Below are 20,155 nucleotides of genomic sequence, written 5' to 3'. Positions count from 1 at the left end.
GGTGAGGATTTAAAATAAAATAAAAACTGGAACTGAGATTTATCTAAATTTCCTTAAAGATATCTGAAGTTATTTGTTGCAATTAAGGTACTCAGATGAAAACAAACATAAGTTGACAGTGTCTCCTCCGGAATGGACAGATAAAGTTAGTGTGCACCAGAATTCATAGTCCATTTGTTTTGTCGCAGAACAGATAGGGTTATTCAACTCTTCCTAACAATGAAGATGTGACTAAACTTTGTAATTACAACCACCAACTGAGCTCAATCTTTCCCTTATATTCTTTTAAATTCCTAGAAGGCATTTCTGTTTATCACTTTCAAACATTCTTTCACATTTATGACACATTGTTTTTTATGTCTGACCTTTTCTCGTATCAGCAGTGTGATGGCGGGGGCTCCATTAGCATTCTCATTGCCCTTCGTATTGGCAATCTGTTTCAAGAACTCTACTTTTTTCTTGCTGGCCATAAAAATGATTTTGTCATCACAGAAGACCATGATAGTATCAGTTAGTTCGTAACCAAAGAGCCATGTCTATGGGAAAAGACAATAATGACAACAGCATTTACAGACAAGAAAATTAATGTATTTATACAGAAATATTTATAAAATAAGATTATGTGGAAGTAACTTCAAAATAATCTGGGGTGGGAGGCTGGATGTGGACAAATGAAATGATATTGAACCAGTTGACAATTTACTGAAACCAAATAATAGGTAAACAGGAGTTCAATATCATTATTTTACCAACTTTTATATATTTGAAACATTCTGTAACAAAGACCATCAAATCTTTTAGACAGTTTACATTTATAGAAACTATTTTATTTAGGACAGAAATGCGTAAAACAGGACAGAATAGTGCCCTAGAGAACTGTGCATTCTACCTCCCCAAAAGATTGTTAGTTGTGTTCCAATTATTCGTTTCCTCCCTCTCAAAAAGAAAGGATTTTTAGCTAGGCACACTGCTCAGCATGAAGATTTATTTCTCATCCTTTCTTTCAACTAAGCATGGCCAACAGATTAAATTGTGGCCAATAAATTATAAATAGAAGTATTATGTGGGACTTCAAGCAAGTCTCCTTAAGAAGGGAAGGAGGGCCGATGAGAGGGGACCTCACTGGGGAATAAGCAAGGCTGACCATGTACTGTGCTTAGCACAGCACCTGAACCATGGTGGGCCCTTGCTGAATGTATCCCTTCTTTCCCTCCCTGCACCCCTTTGGGAGCCCTGACCTCATAGCAAGTGGAGAGGTAAGCTTCCCTCCCTCATATGTTTCTTCCACAGGCTTCCTTGAAGTTTGTCTGGTCCTACCCGACCCTCCAGGTCCCTGGTGCTAGGAAGGGGCCCCCATTCTACATGAAGCAGACTCCTGTGGCTCCTTGCATCCAGTAGGCTGCAAGAGGACCGCAGACCCAGCTGCCATTCGGAGGGAATGGGGAGGCTCATGTAAGGTCTCAGGTCTGGCTGGGGAGCTGGTACTTTTTCCTGCCCTTCTCTTCCCCTTCCAAAGGCCAGGCTCCAGGGCAGGGACTGGGAAGCCTTGGGGAGAGTCTAAAAGGGCTAGAGTGTTTTTAAAAACAAACACAGGGTCTTGGGACTGGGTTTTGAGATTGAGTTGAGAGCAGGGAAAAAAAACCTGAAAGTTGGTGCCCCTATGGGGCAGACCAGTAAAGAAATCCCTTGAGTGCCCTGGCCGGTTTGGCTCAACGGTTAGAGCGTCGGCCTGCGGTCCAGAGAGACCCGGGTTCGGTTCCCGCTAAGGGCATATGCCTCGGTTGCAGTTTGTCCCTGGCCCTGGTTGGTCGAGCGGGTGGCGGCCACTCGATGTGTCCCTTTCACGTCGATGTTTCTCTCTCTCTCTCTTCCTCTCTCTCCCTCCCACTCTATCTGAACAAAAAAATGGAAAAATGTCCTTGGGTGAGGATAAAAAAAAAAAAAAAAAAATCCCTTGAGTATTTTTTGTATCTGGTTCTTTCCTCTCTGGCTTCGAGGTCCTCCATGCCAGATGAAGTACTACCTGGGTCCCTGTTACAAATCAGGAGCCCTATAGAGTGAGCCCTCCTTTTGTACAAGTACCTGAATGCTGCAATGAGTAGATTTTGTAAAATTTTTTATTAGTTTCTAATGTCAATGGCGACTCAGTTCCTAGGGGCTGCAGCCAGCCAGGAAGTTTTGTAAAAATTTTGGGTGACTTACTTTGACGTCATTTCCTTCTTGTCCCCTCTTCCTCTGTATAATCTAAGTGCATTAAATGTATTTGCAGGAAAAAAAAAAGAAGGGAAGGAGGCCCAGCCAGCGTGGCTCAGTGGTTGAGCGTCAACCCATGCACCAAGAAAGAAGTTGATGGTTCGATTCCCAGTCAGGACACATGCCCAGGTTGTGGGCCCGATCCCCAGTGAGGGGCATACAGGAGGCGGCCAATCAATGTTCTCTCTCACTGATGTTTCTATCTCTCTCTCTCTTCCTCCCTCTCTAAAATCAATGGAAGGAAGGAAGGAAGGAAGGAGAGGGGAAGTAGGCAGCCCTGGCCGGTTTGGTTCAGTTGTTAGAGTGTTGGCCTGCAGACCGAAGGGTCTCGGGTTCAATTCCGGTCAAGGGCACATACCTGGGTTGCAGGTTCAATCCCTGCTATGCAGGAGACAACCAATCAGTGTGTCTCATATTCATGTTTCTCTCTCTCCCCATCACCCCCCCCCCCCCACTCTGTCTTAAAAAAAAAAAAATCAATGGAAAAATATCCTCGGGTGAGGATTAACTAAAATATAAAAATAAATTAAAAAAAACTTTTTTATAAAGGGAAGAAGAGCTCCCATTTTCTTCCATTTCTTTCCATTCTTTTTGCTTGGAATTCAAATGTAATGACTGGAGCTCTAGCAATTTTTTGTACCATGAGCACACGGGCTAAAATCTATGAATAATAGAGATATGGGAAAAACTGGGTCCCTGAATACTATCCAAGAGAAAAAGAAGTATTTTGTGTAACTGTTTAGATTTTTTTGATATATACACTTAAATCCATGCCAATTTATATATTTCTCTTTTCTCCTTATTTTCTAAATCAGCACTGTGCACTGAACCTTTTGTGAAGATAAAAACATTTTATATGTGCTCTGTCTAATATGGTAGTCAGTATAGAGTACTTGAGACTTGGGACTCAGAAATTAAATTTTTAATGTGGCTAGTGGCTACTATACTGAACAGTGCAGTAGATGATTCAAAGATTGTCAGGGCTAAGAAATGCTATAACCCCTCACCTGTAAGGCAGTTGACTTGGCATAAACAATTTCTTCATCAACACCCACCGATACAACAATGGCATCAACGTTGGCATACTCATCCTCTCCTTTCTGAAAAATAAAGAGTAGGTAATCTGGTCATTTTCTTTTGACACTAGCAAAAGAGAAACAGGCTTTAGTATTTACTTAAGATGTACATAATTTTTCCTAAAATAAAGTCCAAGTTTAAGGTACATGTTTACCTGACAACGTTATAGCCATTAATTACTCTATGCAACCATTACCATAATCTAGAACATTTTCACCTCCCCAAAACAAGCCCATTAGCAACCATTATCCATCTCCCCCTAGCTCTAGGCAACAACTAATCTAATTTGTTTCTATGGTTTGGACATGTCATAGAAATGGAATAGTAATACATGTAGCCTTTGTGTCTGGCTTCTTTTATTTAACATGCTCTCAAGGTTCATCCATGTTGTAGCACGTTTCAGTACTTCATCCTTTTTACTGCTGAATAATAGTATTCTATTTTATGTATATACCATATTGTATTGATTCATCAACACATTTGGGCTATTTCCATTTTTTGGTGATTATATATAATGCTGTTATGAACATTCATGTAAATATTTGTGTGATGCAACTTCTCTCGAGTATATGCCTAGGTGAGGAATTACTGGGTCTTATGGTAACTCCAAGTTTAACTTTTTAAGGAAATACTACTAGACTGTTTTCCAAAGTGATTACACCATTTTACATTCCCAACAGCAATGTATAAGATTTCCATTTCTTTACATGCTGACCAACATTGTTGTCTTTTTTATTATAGCCCACCAATAGGTGTGAGTTGCATTTCCCTGATGGCTGAGTTGGGCACCTTTTCATGTGATTACTATTAGTATATCTTTTTTGGAGAGGTGCCTAAGCAGATCCTTTGCCCATTCTGTAACTGGGTTATTGCTTTATTATTAAATTATAAGAGTTCCTTTTATATTAGAGATGTCTCTTATTAGATGATTTGCCAATTTTTCTCCCAGTGGGTTCTTTTCACTTTAAAAAAAATGTTTTGTTTTGTTTTGTTTTTATCCTCGCCCGAGGATATTTTTCCATTTTTTTGTTAAGATAGAGCGGGAGGGAGAGAGAGGGAGAGAGAGAGAGAGAAACATGGATGTGAAGGGACACATTGAGTGGCTGCCACCCGCATGACCAACCAGGGCCGGGGACAAACTGCAACCGAGGTATGTGCCCTTAGCGGGAACCGAACCCGGGTCTCTTTGTACCGCAGGCCGACGCTCCAACCACTGAGTCAAACCGGCCAGGGCTAAAAAAAAATGTTTTATTCATATTTTAGAGAGAGGAAAAGAGAGATAAACACATCAATGTGAGAAACATCAGCAGCTGCCTCCTGTACACCCCCTACTGGGGATCGAGCCCACAACTTGGGCATGTGCCCTGACTGGGAACAGAACCAGGAACTCTCAGCCCTTGGGTCGCCCCTCAATCTACTAAACCACACTGGCTGGGCTCTTTTCACTTTCTTCACGGTGTCCTTTGAAACATAAAACTTTTTAATTTTGAAGAAATTCAAATCATTTTCTTGTGCTTTAAAAAAAAAAAAAATCCCCATTCGAGAACGTTTTAGAGAGAAACATTAATTGGTTGCTTCCTGTTCTGGCCCCGACCAGGGATTGAACCCACAATCTTTTGGTGTATGAGATGATGCTCCAACTAACTGAGCCACCCGGCCAAGGCATTTTCTTGTGCTTCCGATGTCATATCTAAGAAGGCGTTACCTAACCCAAAGACATAAAGATTTACCCATACTTTCTTTTGTAACAGTTTTATAGTTTTGGCTCTTATATTCAGATCTATGATTCATTTAGAATTCATTTTGTGTATGGCGTAAGGAAGGGACTCAACTTCATTCTGTTGGATGCAGATATGCAGCTGCTTTAGCACAAGCTGAAAAGACTGTTCTTTTCCCACTGATTTATCTTGGCACCACTGTCAAAAATCAAATGATGTAAATGTGGAGGTTTATTTCTGGATTCTCAATTCTATTCCATAGACCTATGTGTTTATTCTTACATTAGTATCATGCTGTCTTGGTTAATGCAGTTTTGTAGTAAGTTTTGAAATTGGAGTTTAAATATGAGCCCTCTAACCATGAAATACTTTTGGGAAGCACTGTTAAGAACAAAGGACAGGTAATTACTTGTGAGCTATAAGGTCAAACCTCTGATTTCCTTTATAAAGTCAAGAAAAACATCTACGTAAGACTCTTCTCCACATTTTAAGGGTTCTGGTTGCCAAAGAATCCAAATGTGATAGCGACTGAGGGTTCTGTTGAATTTCTGTACTATAACAAATCATACAACTCAAAGAAGTTACTACATAGAAACTATATGCATTCACCCACTGATTTTCAGTGAGAAAACTTTTTCCTTCAGGCTGGTAAAGTATCATCATTAGTTCTCACTAATAATACAAAAACAATGGTAGTTAAAATTGCTAGTTCCTTAGCATGAATCAAGGCAGTGACACCAAAGTAATTTTTCACTAAACCTTGCTCATGGAAAAGAAAAAAGCCAGTTTAATTAAAGAATGTATGTCCTTGATTCAGTAAAAAAAAAAGATTACTATTATAAAATTCCAACCTTTGAGCATATACTTTTCAAAAATATCTGTGTAGGACTTCCAGTCACATGGTGACATAGGTAAACACAGTACTTGCCTCCTCCCACGACATCAAAATTACAACTAAACTACAGAACAACAATCATTCAGAACCGCCTGCCTGACGCTGACCTGAATGGAAGTCCTATGACTAGGAAATTAAAGAAGAAGCCACATGGAGACTGGAAGGAGGGGCGGAGGCACAGACAGGCTGATCCCAAACCCATGTGTGACAGATAAAAACCAGGATAGCCCTGGCAGACTTGGCTCAGTGGTTAGAGCGTCAGCCCGCAGACCAGAGAGTCCCGGGTTCGGTTTCCGCAAGTACCTTAGTTGCAGTTTGTCCCCGGCCCTGGTTGTGGTCGTGTGGGTGGCAACCAGTCCATGCATCTCTCTCACATAGATGTTTCTCTCCCTCTCTCCCTCCTGCCCTATCTGAAGATAAATGCAAAAATGTCCTTGGGTGAGGATAAAAAAAAATCAGGAGGAAACCTCAGCTGGGAAGGTCTTCCCTGAGGAGTGAGGGGTCCCTGACCCATACCAGCCTCCCAGCTCAGGGTTCTAGTGCCAGGAAGAGAAGTCCCTATCACTTCTGGCTGTAAAACCAGCGAGAACTGAGGCCGAGGCTGCTGGAGTCCCAGGCAGTTCTTCTTAAAGGGCCCGCTCACAGACTTACTCAAACTGGCTCTTTCTGGGATCCAGCATTGGGGAGGCAGCTTGAAAGGCACCAGAGACATACGGGGAAGAAACGAATTGTTTGGCATTAGGATGAGAGCTGGAGGGGTAGCTTTCTCCTGGAGAGACTTGTGTGGGAGGCCACTGTTCCTTTGGTGAGCCCTTCCATGGGCTGGCAGACACCGCCACATCTGGAACTCCAGCAACCTGGCTCACACTGCCCTGGTGATTCCCTGACTTGAGCTGAATGGAAGCCCTGCCCCACCTAACCTTCGGGCCTTCTCAAGCTATCTCCAGTGCCTTTATCATAGAATTGGCCTGTCCTCGATCCTGCTTCAGATTTAGCTAAAATCTCTCAAATAAGCAGAATCTGGTCTCAGTGAGCCCCATATGTCTTGTTAAGTGGCCCCAGGCCTGGCACTAGAAACAGCCAGCCTTGGCTTACAACTTGGCTTTTCCTGGGCACCTCCAAGCCCAGCACAAGAAACAGCCATCTGCAGATCACTTTGCAGCTTATGCCGGGTGTCCCCAGGTAGAACACAGGTAGAGTCTGACCTTGCCCCAGGGCCAGCACACCCAGTGGACTGCTTCAGACCACGTCGAAGCACCACCACCCTACGACCTCCATAAGTGACACACTCAATGAGTGGACTCAGTGGGTACCAGAGCCCTGTTGAAGTAAGTCTTGCTGTGTGGTGGGCCCCTACCACACAGACTCCTCCAAGAAAGTCAGAGGCCAGTGGTTAGTGGTCACGGCCAGTCCTTGCAACTGATCAGCCTGAGTAAATCCCTCCCACTGACATGCCAACAGCAATCAAGACTCAATTACAACAGAAGGGTGTACAGTCCACACTACGGGTGCACCTCGAAGGTCCAGCTGGAGTGATCAGGGAGGCTGTGCCACTGGACCCTACAGGACACCTACTATAACAGGCCACCCTAGGAAGACTAGGAGACATAGCAACTCTACCTAACAGAGTCGTCCCTTGCCACTTCGTGCTCTGACTTTTGTGGCTTCACTCTATCGCAGTTTTTTTCAAATATATTCATTAAAATGTCGATCGAGACAGTGAAAATGATATAGCGCGCGTTTGGCTGTCTGAGTCAATTATATACCCCAGTATTACAATTAAAATAAAAATTACTGTACATATGGACTGTAGGCCTATGAATTCGAGAACCCCAGGAATCGTTCAATGCCAGGTGCGACCGCTAGAGTCTGGAATAAATTAACTGTGATAAACGAGGGGTGACTGTATATAGAAACAATCAGCCCTGGGGAGTTTGGCTCAGCGGTTAGAGCGTTGGCTTGCTGTCCAGAAAGACCCGGGTTCGGTTACCACTAAGGGCACATACCTCGGTTGCAGTTTGTCTCCGGCCCTGGTTGGTCGTGCGGGTGGCAGCCACTCGATATGTTTCTTTCACGTTGATGTTTCTCTCTCTCTCTCTCTTTCTCTCTCTTCGTTTCTCCTTCCCACTCTATCTGAACAAAAAAATGGAACAATGTCCTCGGGTGAGGATAAAAAAAAGAAAAGAAACAATCACAGGGAAGCAGCCAAAATGAGGAGACAAAGAAACATGTCCCAAATGAAAGAACAGAACAAAATTCCAGGAAAAGAACCAAACAAAATGGAGACAAGCAATCAGATGCAGAGTTCAAAACACTGGTTATAAGGTTGCTCAAGGAACTTAGTGAGAACATCAACATAAAAAAGGTCCAGTCAGAAATGAAGGATGCATTAACTGAAATAAAAAATAATTTATAGGGAATCAACAGCAGAGTAGGTAAAGCCAAGAAACAAGCCATCAAATTGGAATGTAAGGAAGCAAAGTACACCTAATCAGAACAGCAAAAAGAAAAAAGAATCCAAAAAATGAGGACAGTGTAAGGAGCCTCTGGGACAACTTCAAGTGTGCCAACATTCGCACCATAGGGGAGCCAGAAGGAGAATAGAGAAAACAAGAAATTGAAAACCTATTTGAAAAAAGTATGACAGAAAACTTCCCTAACTTGGTGAAGGAAACAGACATACAAGTCCAGGAAGCACAGAGAGTCCCAAACAAGATGAACTCCAAGAGGCCCACATCAAGAGACATCATTATTATAATGCCAAAGGTTAAAGACAAAGAGAGAATCTTAAAAGCAGCAAGAGAAGAGCAGTTTGTAACCTACAAAGGAGTTCCCATAAGACTGTCAGCTGATTTCTCAAAAGAAACTTTGCAGGCCAGAAAGGAGTGGCAAGAGATATTCAAAGTGATGAAAACCAAGGACCTAGAACCAAGATTAATCTATCCTGCAAAGCTATCATTTAGAATCGATGGACATATCAAGAGTTTCCCAGAAAAGAAAAAGCTAAAGGAGTTCATCACCACCAAACCAGTATTACGTGAAATGTTGAAGGGTCTTCTTGAAGGAGAAGACCAAAAATATGAACAATAAAATGGCAATAAATACTTATCTATCAATATCAACAATCGAATCTACAAACAAGATGAGGAAGCAGAACAGAAACAGACTTAGAGATACAGAGAACTTTTTGTTGTTTGCCAAATTGGAGGGTGCTGGGGGATGGGTAAAGAAGATGAAGGAATTAAGTACAAATTGGTTGTTAGACTGATGAACCCCAAAGGGAAGGGGGGAGGGAGGGCGGGAAGAGATATCCAAAGAACTTCTATGCATATATGCATAACCAATGGACACAAACAATAGCGCGGGGAAGGCAGGAGGGGGGAGGGATTGGGGAGGAGGAGATCAATGGGGGGAAAAGGGGAAGACATCTGTAATACATTCAACAATAAAGACAAGTTCAAAAAAATTCAAGTAAAGATATTGGAAGTATACACATAGCACTTCTTTATGCACACTGAAGTATGAAGGTTGTCTCAAGGAAGAGCACTTGCACAATTATTTGAGTAACAAGCTGAACTATCCATTTAAACAGACTAGGCATACATTTTCTCAAAAATGAATAAAGTGAGCCCTGGCCGGTTTGGCTCAGCACTTAGAGCATTGGCCTGAGGTCCAGAGAGACCCGGGCTCGGTTCTTGCTAAGGGCATGTACCTTGGTTGCAGTTTGTCCCTGTCCCTGGTTGGGTTGTGAGGGTGGCAGCCACTCGATGTGTCCGTCGATGTTTCTCTCTCTCTCCCTCCCACTCTATCTGAACAAAAAATGGAAAAATGCCTTCAGATGAGTAAAAAAAAAAAAAAAAGAATGAAGTGAGCCTGTTCAAGGAAAATCAATGATATATGTGTCTGTAAATGATAAAATAGGAGTTTTCAAGCAAATATTAAAAACTTGTACCCAGCACCACGAACTTGACAGCTTTTTTACTTAAGACTTTTCTGATAAGATCAGTAGTGATATTAACATCCATGATTCTTCTATACTATATAATGAAATGTGTAACATTTAGAAGATCTGTACAACTGAGGGAACCAATACTTCCCAAATAAGAACTGAATGATGTTACAAAGTCATCCATGGGTAAAGGAAGGTGCAATACAGACCAATACCTTGAGTATGAAAAAGTCATTGCTGAGATTCCAAAATGGCAGCGGAGTGAATGGAAGCTACATAGACCGTCTCCCAGGACCAAACTGGAATTACAACTATAACACAGACAAAGCTACGCAAAAAAGCAACAGAAAAGCAGCTAGCGAGGACCATATAACCAGGGACACTGACTCGATCCAGGTAGGATTGCGAAAGCGCGAGACAGGGACTGGGAGCCCACGGTGGGCAGCTCGGCAACGGCCTCAGCAGTGACCAGCGCCCTCGGCTAAAATAGCCATAGCCATTCACCTTGGGCTCCGGAAGAGGAAGGGCAGACTGGACTGGAACTGTGTGGGGACATTCAGGATTTGGAGGGTGCTCAGAGCTTTTGCTGAGTTGCAGCCATGCAGGACGGTGGCCATATTGCTCCTTCCCAGGGTTCTAGGGAGAGGCAACAGCCCCTCCCTCGAGATCCAACCCCACCCTGTGGGCCATTGAAATGCTAATTGAGGCTTATTAATAACCAGCATCTGCCCCACCCTTGGGAAATCCCCTTACCATGAGCACCTGAGGGAGTTTTTCAATCAATTAACAACTCAAAACTCTTCAAGTAACCTGGACTGCTAGCCTCCAGGCAAAAAGCTAGAGGATAACAGTACCATTCCTGGGCTAGCAACTCTAACGAGGAAAGTAAGACTTGACAATGGTGTTTAACGTGAGTCCTCCTTTGCTCATCTAAACCCAGGAGAGGGAGCCATGAACAGCACAACACCAATACCCACAGGGAAAACCTGGCAGGCTCTAAAGCCCACTGTGATAGCCAAAATACTGAAACACAGAAACAAAAGCCAAATGAAAGAACAAGAGACCTCCACTGAAGATAATATCAATGGGGAACAGTTAGGCAAGTTAACAGAGCTAGAATTCAGAGCCATGATCTTGAGAAGCTCAACAGCATGAATAAGGGCATAGAGATGCTGAAAATAAACCAATTGGAAATTAAAAACCACCAAGAAGAGATCAAGAGTGACATTTCAGAAATAAAGAACACACTGGAAGATCTAAAGAGCAGAGTAGAGGAAGCTGAGGACCGGATCAGTGAATTAGACGACAGGGTAGAAAAATTCAACCAATCAGAAAACCAAAAGGAAAAAACAATTTAAAAACAGAAAGACAGCTTAAGAGAACTGTAGGACAACTAGAAACGTAATAATATTCGCATCATAGGAGTCCCAGAAGAAGAAATTGAGTTAGAGAATATATTCAAAGAAATAGTGACAGAAAACTTCCCTAAGTTGGTGAAGGAAGAAGGCATTCAAGTTCAAGAAGCACAGAGGGCCCCAAGTAAGAAGAACCCAAACAGGCCCACACCAAGACATATAGTAATTAAAATGCCAAGAATTAAAGACAAAGAGAGAATCCTAAAGGCAGCAAGAGATAAGCAACAGGTTACCTACAAAGGAACACCCATAGGCTCTCAGCTGACTTCTCACAAGAAACACTACAGGCCAGAAGTGAACGGCATGAAGTAATCAAGGTCATGAAAAACAAGGATCTGAATCCAAGACTACTCTACCCAGCAAGGCTGTCATTCAAAATAGAAGGTCAAATAAAGAGCTTCCCAGACAAAAAAAGGCTAAGGGAATACATTAGCACCAAACTAGCACTGCATGAAATGTTAAAAGGACTGCTGTAATTAGTAGAAGAAATAGGAAGAAAAATATAACCAAACTAAACAAAAATGGCAATATCAATAATCACGTTAAATGTAAATGGACTGAATGCTCTGATAAAAAGACACAGAGTAGCTGATTGGATAAGAAAGCATGACTCATCTGTATGTTGTTTACAAGAGACCCACCTCACAACAAAAGACTCACATAGGTTGAAAGTGAAGGGATGGAAAAAAAATTTCAAGGAAAAGAAAAGCAAAAAAAAGCTGGGGTAGGAATACTCATATCTGATAAAATAGATTTCAAAATGAAGGCCATAACTAGAGACAAAGAAAGCCACTACATAATATTGAAAGGATCTATCCAACAGGAAGATATAACCTTGATATATATGCACCCAATATAGGAGCACCAAAATATATTAAAAATCTTTTGGAGGACTTCAAAGGAGAAATCGACAGTAATACAATCACAGCAGGGAACTTCAACACCCTGTTCACAGCACTGGATAGATCATCTAGACAAAAAATTAGCAAGGAAAGAGAGACTCTAAATGAAGCACTAGACCAAATGGATTTAATAGATATCTATAGAGAATTATACCCTGAAACTGCAGAATTCACATTCTTCTCAAGTGCACATAGGACATTCTCAAAGACAGACCACATGATAGAACACAAATTATATCTCTTCAAGTTCAAAAAGACTGAAATCATATCAAGCATCTTCTCAGATCACAATGGCATAAAACTAGAAATCAATGGCAACAAGAACATGCAAAAACATTTCAACACATGGAGGCTAAATTGCATGTTATTAAACAATGAATGGGTTACCGAGGAGATCAAGGAAGAAATTAAAAACTTCCTGGAAACCAATGAAAATGAACACACAACAACACAAAATCTATGGGATGCTGCAAAAGCAGTTCTGAGAGGGAAGTTCATAGTACTACAAGCCTACCTCAAAAAACAAGAAAAATTTCTAATGGACTGTCTAACCTCACAACTTAAAGAATTAGAAAGCAAACAAAAATAAAACACCAGAGCAAGTAGAAGGAAGAAAATAGTAAAGATCAGAGCACAAATAAATGACAGAGACCAAAAAAACAATTCAAAGGATCAATAAAACAAAGAGCTGGTTTTTCGAAAAGATAAACAAGATTGATGGACCCTTAGCTAGACTCACCAAGAAACAAAGAAAGAGAACCCAAATACACAAAATCAGAAATGAAAGAGGAGCAGTAACAGACACCACAGAAATACAAAAGATCATTAACAGCTACTATGAACAACAATGTGGCAACAAATTCGACAATGTAAGCGAAATGGACAAATTTCTAGAAACACACAGTCTCCCAAAACTGGAGCGGGAAGAGATCAAAAACTTGAACAGACCAATAACAACTAGGAAATTGAAGAGGTAATCAAGACTCTCCCAGCAAACAAAAGCCCAGGCCCAGATGGCTTCACAGGGGAGTTTTACCGAACATTCAAAAAAGAACTAACACCCATTCTCCACAAACTATTTCAAAAAATTCAAGAAGAAGGAAGACTTCCAAACACGTTCTATGAGGCCAGCATAATTCTAATTCCAAAACCAGAAAAAGACACTACAAAGAAAGAAAACTACAGGCCAATATCCCTGATGAACATAGACGCCAATGTCCTGAACAAAATACTAGCAAATCGGATCCAGCAATACATCAAAAAAATTATTCACCATGACCAAGTGGGATTCATTCCAGGGATGCAAGGCTGGTACAATATTCGCAAATCAATAAATGTGATACACCACATAAACAAAATGAAGGATAAAAACCACATGATCATATCAATAGACGCTGAAAAAGCATTCGACAAAATCCAGCATCCATTTCTGATAAAAACGCTCACCAATGGGGGAATAGAGTGATCATATCTAGACATAATAAAAGCCATAAATGACAGACCTACAGCCAACATCATACTCAATGTGCAGAAACTAAAAACATTTCCCTTAAGAACAGGAACAAGACAGGGATGTCCACTTTCACCACTCTTATTTAACATAGTACTGGAAGTCTTAGCCACAGCAATCAGACATGAAGAAAAAAATAAAAGGGATCCAAATTGGAAAGGAGGAAGTGAAACTGTCATTATTTGCAGATGACATGATATTATACATAGAAAACCCTAAAGACTCCATCAAAAAACTACTAGACTTAATAAATGAATTTGGCAAAGTAAGCAGAATACAAAATTAACATCAAGAGATCGACGGCATTCTTATACACCAATGATGAACTCACAGAAAGAGAAACTGAAAAAACAATCCCATTTACCATTGCAGCAAAAAAAAATATCAAGATACCTAGGAATAAACTTAACCAAAGAAGTAAAGGACCTATTTTCAGAAAACTATAGGACATTGAAAAAAGAAATAGAGGAAGATATAAAAAAGTAGAAGCACATACCTTGTTCATGGATTGGAAGAATTAACATCATTAAAATGTCCATATTACCCAAAGTAATCTATAGATTCAATGCAATCCCCATCAAAATACCCACGATATACTTCAAAAGTTCATATGGAACCATAAAAGACCCCGAATAGCCACAGCAATTTTGAAAAAGAAGGACAAAGTAGGTGGGATCACAATACCAGATATCAGATTATACTACAAAGCGACGGTTATCAAAACAGCCTGGTACTGGCACAAGAACAGGCATATAGACCAGTGGAACAGAAAAGAGAACCCAGAAATGAACCCAAGGCAATATGCTCAATTAATATTTGACAAAGGTGGCAAGAGCATAGAGTGGAGTAAAGACAGCCTCTTTAATAAATGTTGTTGAGAAAATTGGACAGCAACATGCAAAACAATGAAACTAGACCATCAACGTACACCGTACACAAAAATAAACTCAAAATGGATAAAAGACTTAAATGTGACTCATAAATCCATAAAAATTCTAGAAGAAAATGTAGGCAACAAAATTCTAAATATCATACGCAGCAGAATTTTCACTGATACATCACCTAAGGCAACAGAAACAAAGGAAAAAATGAACACATGGGACTACATCAAACTCAAAAGCTTCTGCACAGCAAAAGAAACAACCATCAAAATGGAAAGACAGCCCTGGCCGGTTTGGCTCAGCGGTTAGAGCGTCGGCCTGCGGTCTGGAGAGACCCGGGTTCGGTTCCCGCTAAGGGCACGCACCTCGGTTGCAGTTTGTCCCCGGCCCTGGTCGGTCGTGCGGGTGGCAGCCACTCGATGTGTTCCTCTCACATCGATGTTTCTCTCTCTCTCTGTTCCTCTCTCTCCCTCCCACTCTACCTGAACAAAAAAAATGGAAAAATGTTCTCGGGTGAGGATAAAACAAAAAAAAAGGAAAGACAACCCACTGTATGGGAGAACATCATTGCCAATGATACATCAGATGAGGGGTTAATTTCCAAAATATATAGAGTACTCATACAACTCAACAAAAGGAAGAAAGAACCCAATTAAAAAATGGGCAGAGGAGCTGAATAGACACCTCTTTAACCAGGACATACAAATGGCTAAAAGACATATGAAGAAATGCTCAACATCACTAATCATCAGAGAGATGCAAATTAAAACAATGAGGTATCACCTCACACCTGTCAGAATGGCCGCCATTAACAAATCATTAAACAAGTGTTGGCGAGGGTGTGGAGAAAAGTGGACTCTAGTGCACTGCTGGTGGGAATGCAGACTGGTGCAGCCACTATGGAAAACAACATGGTGTTACCTCAAAAAATTAAAAATTGAACTTCCATTTGACCCAGTGATCCCACTTCTAGGAATATACCCTAAGAAACCTGAAACACCAATCAGAAAGAATATATGTACCTCCATGTTCATAGCAGCACTATTTACAATAGCTAAGATCTGGAAACAGCCCAAGTGTCCATCAGTAGATGAATGGATAAAAAAGCTGTGGTAGATATACACAATGGAGTACTATGCAGCAGTAAGAAAGAAAGATCTCTTATCCTTTGAGACGACATGGAGGGACCTGGAAAGTATTATCCTTAGTGAAACAAGCCAAGCAGAAAAGACAAATACCACATGACTCACTTATATATGAAATATAATGAATATACCTGTCTGAGGAATAGGGTAGACCCAGAAACATCGAAGTGGGGTACAGATTGACAACCCTCAGAAGAGGGAGTGGTGGGGGGTGGGAAGAGATAAACCACAGAACTTATATGCATGTATGCATAACCAATGGATATGGACAACAAAGCTGGGGACGGGGCAGGGGGAGATGGGGAAGAGGGTGTCAATGGGGTAAAAAAGGAAAAACATCTGTAACAAAAATAAAATTTAAATAAATAAATAAATAAATTTAAAAAAAAAGAAAAGAAAAAGTCATTGTTGTGGTTTCAGATTCCATATGACAACTTACTTTTCAGATTACCAGTCCTTGAGTTTTGGTGTAGTAACAAATATCAATAATTATCTGAAAAGGTTATTAAAGTATACCCCCCTTTTCAGCTGCATGTATGTATGAGGCAAGACTTTCTCTACACACTTGATACAACTATTCAAAGAAAGGCTCTTTGGGGTCCTGAATAATGTAAGAATGTAAAGAGTCCTGATATCAAAGAGGTTGAGATCACTATGCTATATGATTCCTATGACATATTTTTATCAACATTAACTTTGACACTGAACATTCTCTCCTGTCCAAAATTTTGCTATGTAAACTCCAATTCTTTTTTTTTCATTTTTTTTTTTTTTATCCTCACCCTGTACAAAAATTTTTCCATTTTTTGTACAGATAGAGTGGGAGGGAGAGAGAGGAAGAGAGAGAGAGAGAGAAACATCGACGTGAAAGGGACACATCGAGTGGCTGCCACCCGCACCAACCAGGGCCGGGGACAAACTGCAACCGAGGTACATGCCCTTAGCGGGAACTGAACCCGGGTCTCTCCGAACCGCAGGCCGACGCTCTAACCACTGAGCAAACTGGCCAGGGCCTAATTTTTTTTGTTTTTTTCTTTGATTTTAGAGAAAGGGAGAGGTAGAGAGAGAAACATAGATGTGAGAGAACATCTACTGGCCGCCTCCTGCATGCCCTCCACTGGGGATCTGGCCCACCAAACCGGCGACCTCTTGGTGCATGGGTCAATGCTCAACCACTGAGCCACACTGGCTGGGCCAATTCTTTAATAACCATGGATTTTGTGTCAATAATATTACTGCTACCTTGATAATCTTCAAAAATTAGTAACAGGCACTCCCCTATATTTAAGGCTTATATGTTCTAGGTATTAAAAAAAACCACTGAACTAACAAGAAACTCCCTTTTAGTATTTTTTGATACTTGAAATCTTGGTCAGGTTAAAATTTTTTAAAAAAGAAAAAGGTATCAACATGTACAAAAATTCAAAATACACAGTAATACATTTTAAAAAAGTATACAGAGTGCAATCACGGAACTTAATCATTAATAATGAGAAAATCATCCAAATGGATCTCAATACAATTAAAAATAGGGAGAGAAAAAAGACATACATTCAGCTTTTTTGTTGTTGTTAATCCTCACCCAAAGATATTTTTCCATTGATTTTTAGAGTGTGGAAGGGAGGAAGGGAGGAGTAGAGGAAGAGAAGGAGAGAGGGAGAAAGAGGGAGAGGGGGAAAGAAAGGGAGAGAAGAGAGAGGGAGGGAGTGAGAGGGAGAGGGAGAGGAGGAGAGAGGGAGAGAGAGAGAAAACATTTGAGGGAAACACAATGATCAGTTGCCTCCTGCAGGCATCCTGACCAAGGCCAGGGACTTAACCTGAAAGGTACGTGCCCTTGACTGGAAATTGAACCCAAGACCCTTCAGTGCACAGGCTGTCACTCCAATTGCTGAGCCACACCCACCAGCCAGGGCGTAGTTTTTTTGATAGGGAAAACAAACCCAACAAATATCCAAGATTTCAATTCATATAAACTGCCTAGTTTTCTACTGCTAATCAAAAGAGTAAGGACATGAATCCTAATTTCTCTACGAACTGGTTGTTCTGACCATTTAATGGAATATCCTTGGTTGAGCCTTTACAAAAACGATGGGCTCTAACCCCAGAAAAAAATTTAACATCAGAATTTAAGATATCTAAAGATAATGAATTTTGATAAATTTTTTTCTTAAAATGTGAATCAGTGTAAAAGATTACAATAAAACCAAATATTCTGACATCAAAATTGAAAATAGTATTTTGTATTTTCAAACCTTATGAGAAGTATAAATGCCTTATCTAGATTACATTTAAAAAGTCTCCTGGCCCTGGCCAGTTTGGCTCAGCGTTAGAACGTCAGCTCTCAGACCAGAGTCTGCATTCAATTCCAGCCAAGGGCACATACCTTGGTTGTGGTTCGGTTCCTGGCCCTGGTCGGGGCCGAGTGGGAGGCAACCAACAGATGTGTCTCTCTCACATCGATGTTTCTCTCTCCCTCCTACTCTATCTGAAGATAAATGGAAAAATATCCTCAGGTGAGAATTAAAAAAAAAAAAGTCTTCTAGCCCTGGCTGGTTTGGCTCAGCGGTTAGAGCATCAGCCTGCGGTTCAGAGAGACCCGGGTTCAGTTCCCGCTAAAGGCACGTACCTCGGTTGCAGTTTGTCTCCGGTTCTGGTTGTGTCGTGTGGGTGGCAGCCACTTGATGTGTACCTTTCACACTGATGTTTCTTCTCTCTCTCTCTCCCACTCTATATGAACAAAATATGAAAAAAACAATGTCCTCAGATGAAAATTAATAAGTCTTCTGAAATTGTAGCAGATTTTAAATAATTTGCTTGTAAAACTTACATGATAAGCTATATACAATACAAAAATATTTTGATTAAGTAATGTCTAGAATTTGTTTCAAAATACTGGAATGCTGTGGGCTAGTTTATAAAAAGAAAATAAAAGCATTAAGGCTAGCATAGTAGCCCCTTGTCCCAGAACCATCCCTATAGCCAGCTCCAAATGCCAGCCTCGCTATTTGAGGAGGTTGGGGCTCAACTTGGTGCTCCTTAGAAGGTTCCAGATTCCTACCTGATCTCTTCTGCTTAGGCTGGTCTGCAGGACCCAGACTGGAGCTCTCATCAAATCTGGACTTGCAACCCCTGTGCCCACCCCTGTAGATGACTATCTTCAGCAGTGCCCCCTGGTATGCCTAGATTCGCAACATCCACCAAATCCTTCCTGTCTCCAAATTCTGCCACCTTCCAGTCTGTCTAGTCCACGTGACACCCAAACAGGTGTTTCAGATGGGAATAACAGCATTTACTGAGCAGCCTGAGAACTTTTACATGTGCCTTCTTGCAGTTATTATCTATAATCCTCACAAAAAAACTTTAGGTATAGTATGCATCAGCATATTAAAAACCTAAAATCAAGCCACAAAATACAAAAAGTCCCACAAAAATATATAGGCAGTCCTCAAACTGATGCTTTAGGCTGAGGGGGGAAAAAAGTGCTGAAAGTCTAATTAAAATGCACATATTAAGTTTAAAATAGGTATTTTTCATTAGGATACAATTATCATAGAATAACAAGTAGTTATGCTTTTCCTACCATTACTAACTCTTTCAGTTAATAAATCAGACAAGGAAATACTTTTGTTAAGATCCTAAAGATAAAAATAAATTCTTTTTGAAGGTTTCTGATTTTTACCTATAAGGAAACTTAGGGTCATTTGACAAACTTTTCAGGCAAGATGTTAGTATTGGTGACGTTCAGCAACTAAAAGCAGTATGTATCAAGTTGTTCTGTATTTATTTTTTATTTTTATTTTTTTATCCTCACCCGAGGACATTTTTCCATTTTTTGTACAGAGAGAGTGGGAGGGAGAGAGAGAGAGAGAGAAACATCGACGTGAAAGACGCATCGAGTGGCTGCTACCTGCACGACCAACCAGGGCCGGGGACAAACTGCAACCGAGGTACGTGCCCTTAGCAGAAACCGAACCCGGGTCTCTCTGGACCGCAGGCCGACGCTCTAACCGCTGAACCAAACCGGCCAGGGCAAGTTGTTCTGTATTTAAACAGCAATGCCTAAAAGGGGGGCTAAGGGCTCCCTCTGAAGCCAGACTGCCGGGTTTGAATCCTTGACCCCACCATTATCTTCTCTGTTTGGCTCCTTGACCATAAGTGAGTATAAAAAGTGCTAATGTGTAAAAAGTGCTTAGAATAGTACTTACAGTAACTACTGTGCTACAATTATTATTAAAGACTGAAATGGCTGTTTGTTAAAAACTTACTGTGTTGCCCTAGCCGGTTTGGCTCAGCGGTTAGAGCGTCGGCCTGCGGTCCTGATCAGTTCCCGCTAAGGGCGCGTACCTCGGTTGCAGTTTGTCTCCGGCCCTGGTCGGTTGTGCGGGTGGCAGCCACTCGATGTGTCCCTTT

General features: G+C 41.1%; 1 protein-coding gene across 2 annotated transcripts in view; it reads right to left on the bottom strand.

Annotated features, from left to right (window-relative positions):
• The window catches only part of SUPT16H (SPT16 homolog, facilitates chromatin remodeling subunit), a 55,267-nt gene that overhangs the window by 26,663 nt on the left and 8,449 nt on the right, over positions 1–20,155 (bottom strand). For both annotated transcript variants that reach the window (XM_036254402.1, XM_036254410.1), the window contains exons 2-3: positions 3,261–3,353; positions 366–536 (exon numbers count right to left, since the gene is read on the bottom strand). In XM_036254402.1, the coding sequence (XP_036110295.1) occupies positions 366–536; positions 3,261–3,353 (264 nt within the window). The remainder of the gene's footprint in view (positions 1–365; positions 537–3,260; positions 3,354–20,155) is intronic.

This window comes from Molossus molossus, unplaced genomic scaffold, assembly GCF_014108415.1.
Source record: "Molossus molossus isolate mMolMol1 unplaced genomic scaffold, mMolMol1.p scaffold_m16_p_1, whole genome shotgun sequence".
Classification (NCBI taxonomy): domain Eukaryota; kingdom Metazoa; phylum Chordata; class Mammalia; order Chiroptera; family Molossidae; genus Molossus; species Molossus molossus.
Note: the sequence above shows the minus strand (reverse complement) of the source record. Positions and strands in the feature narration are given on the sequence as shown.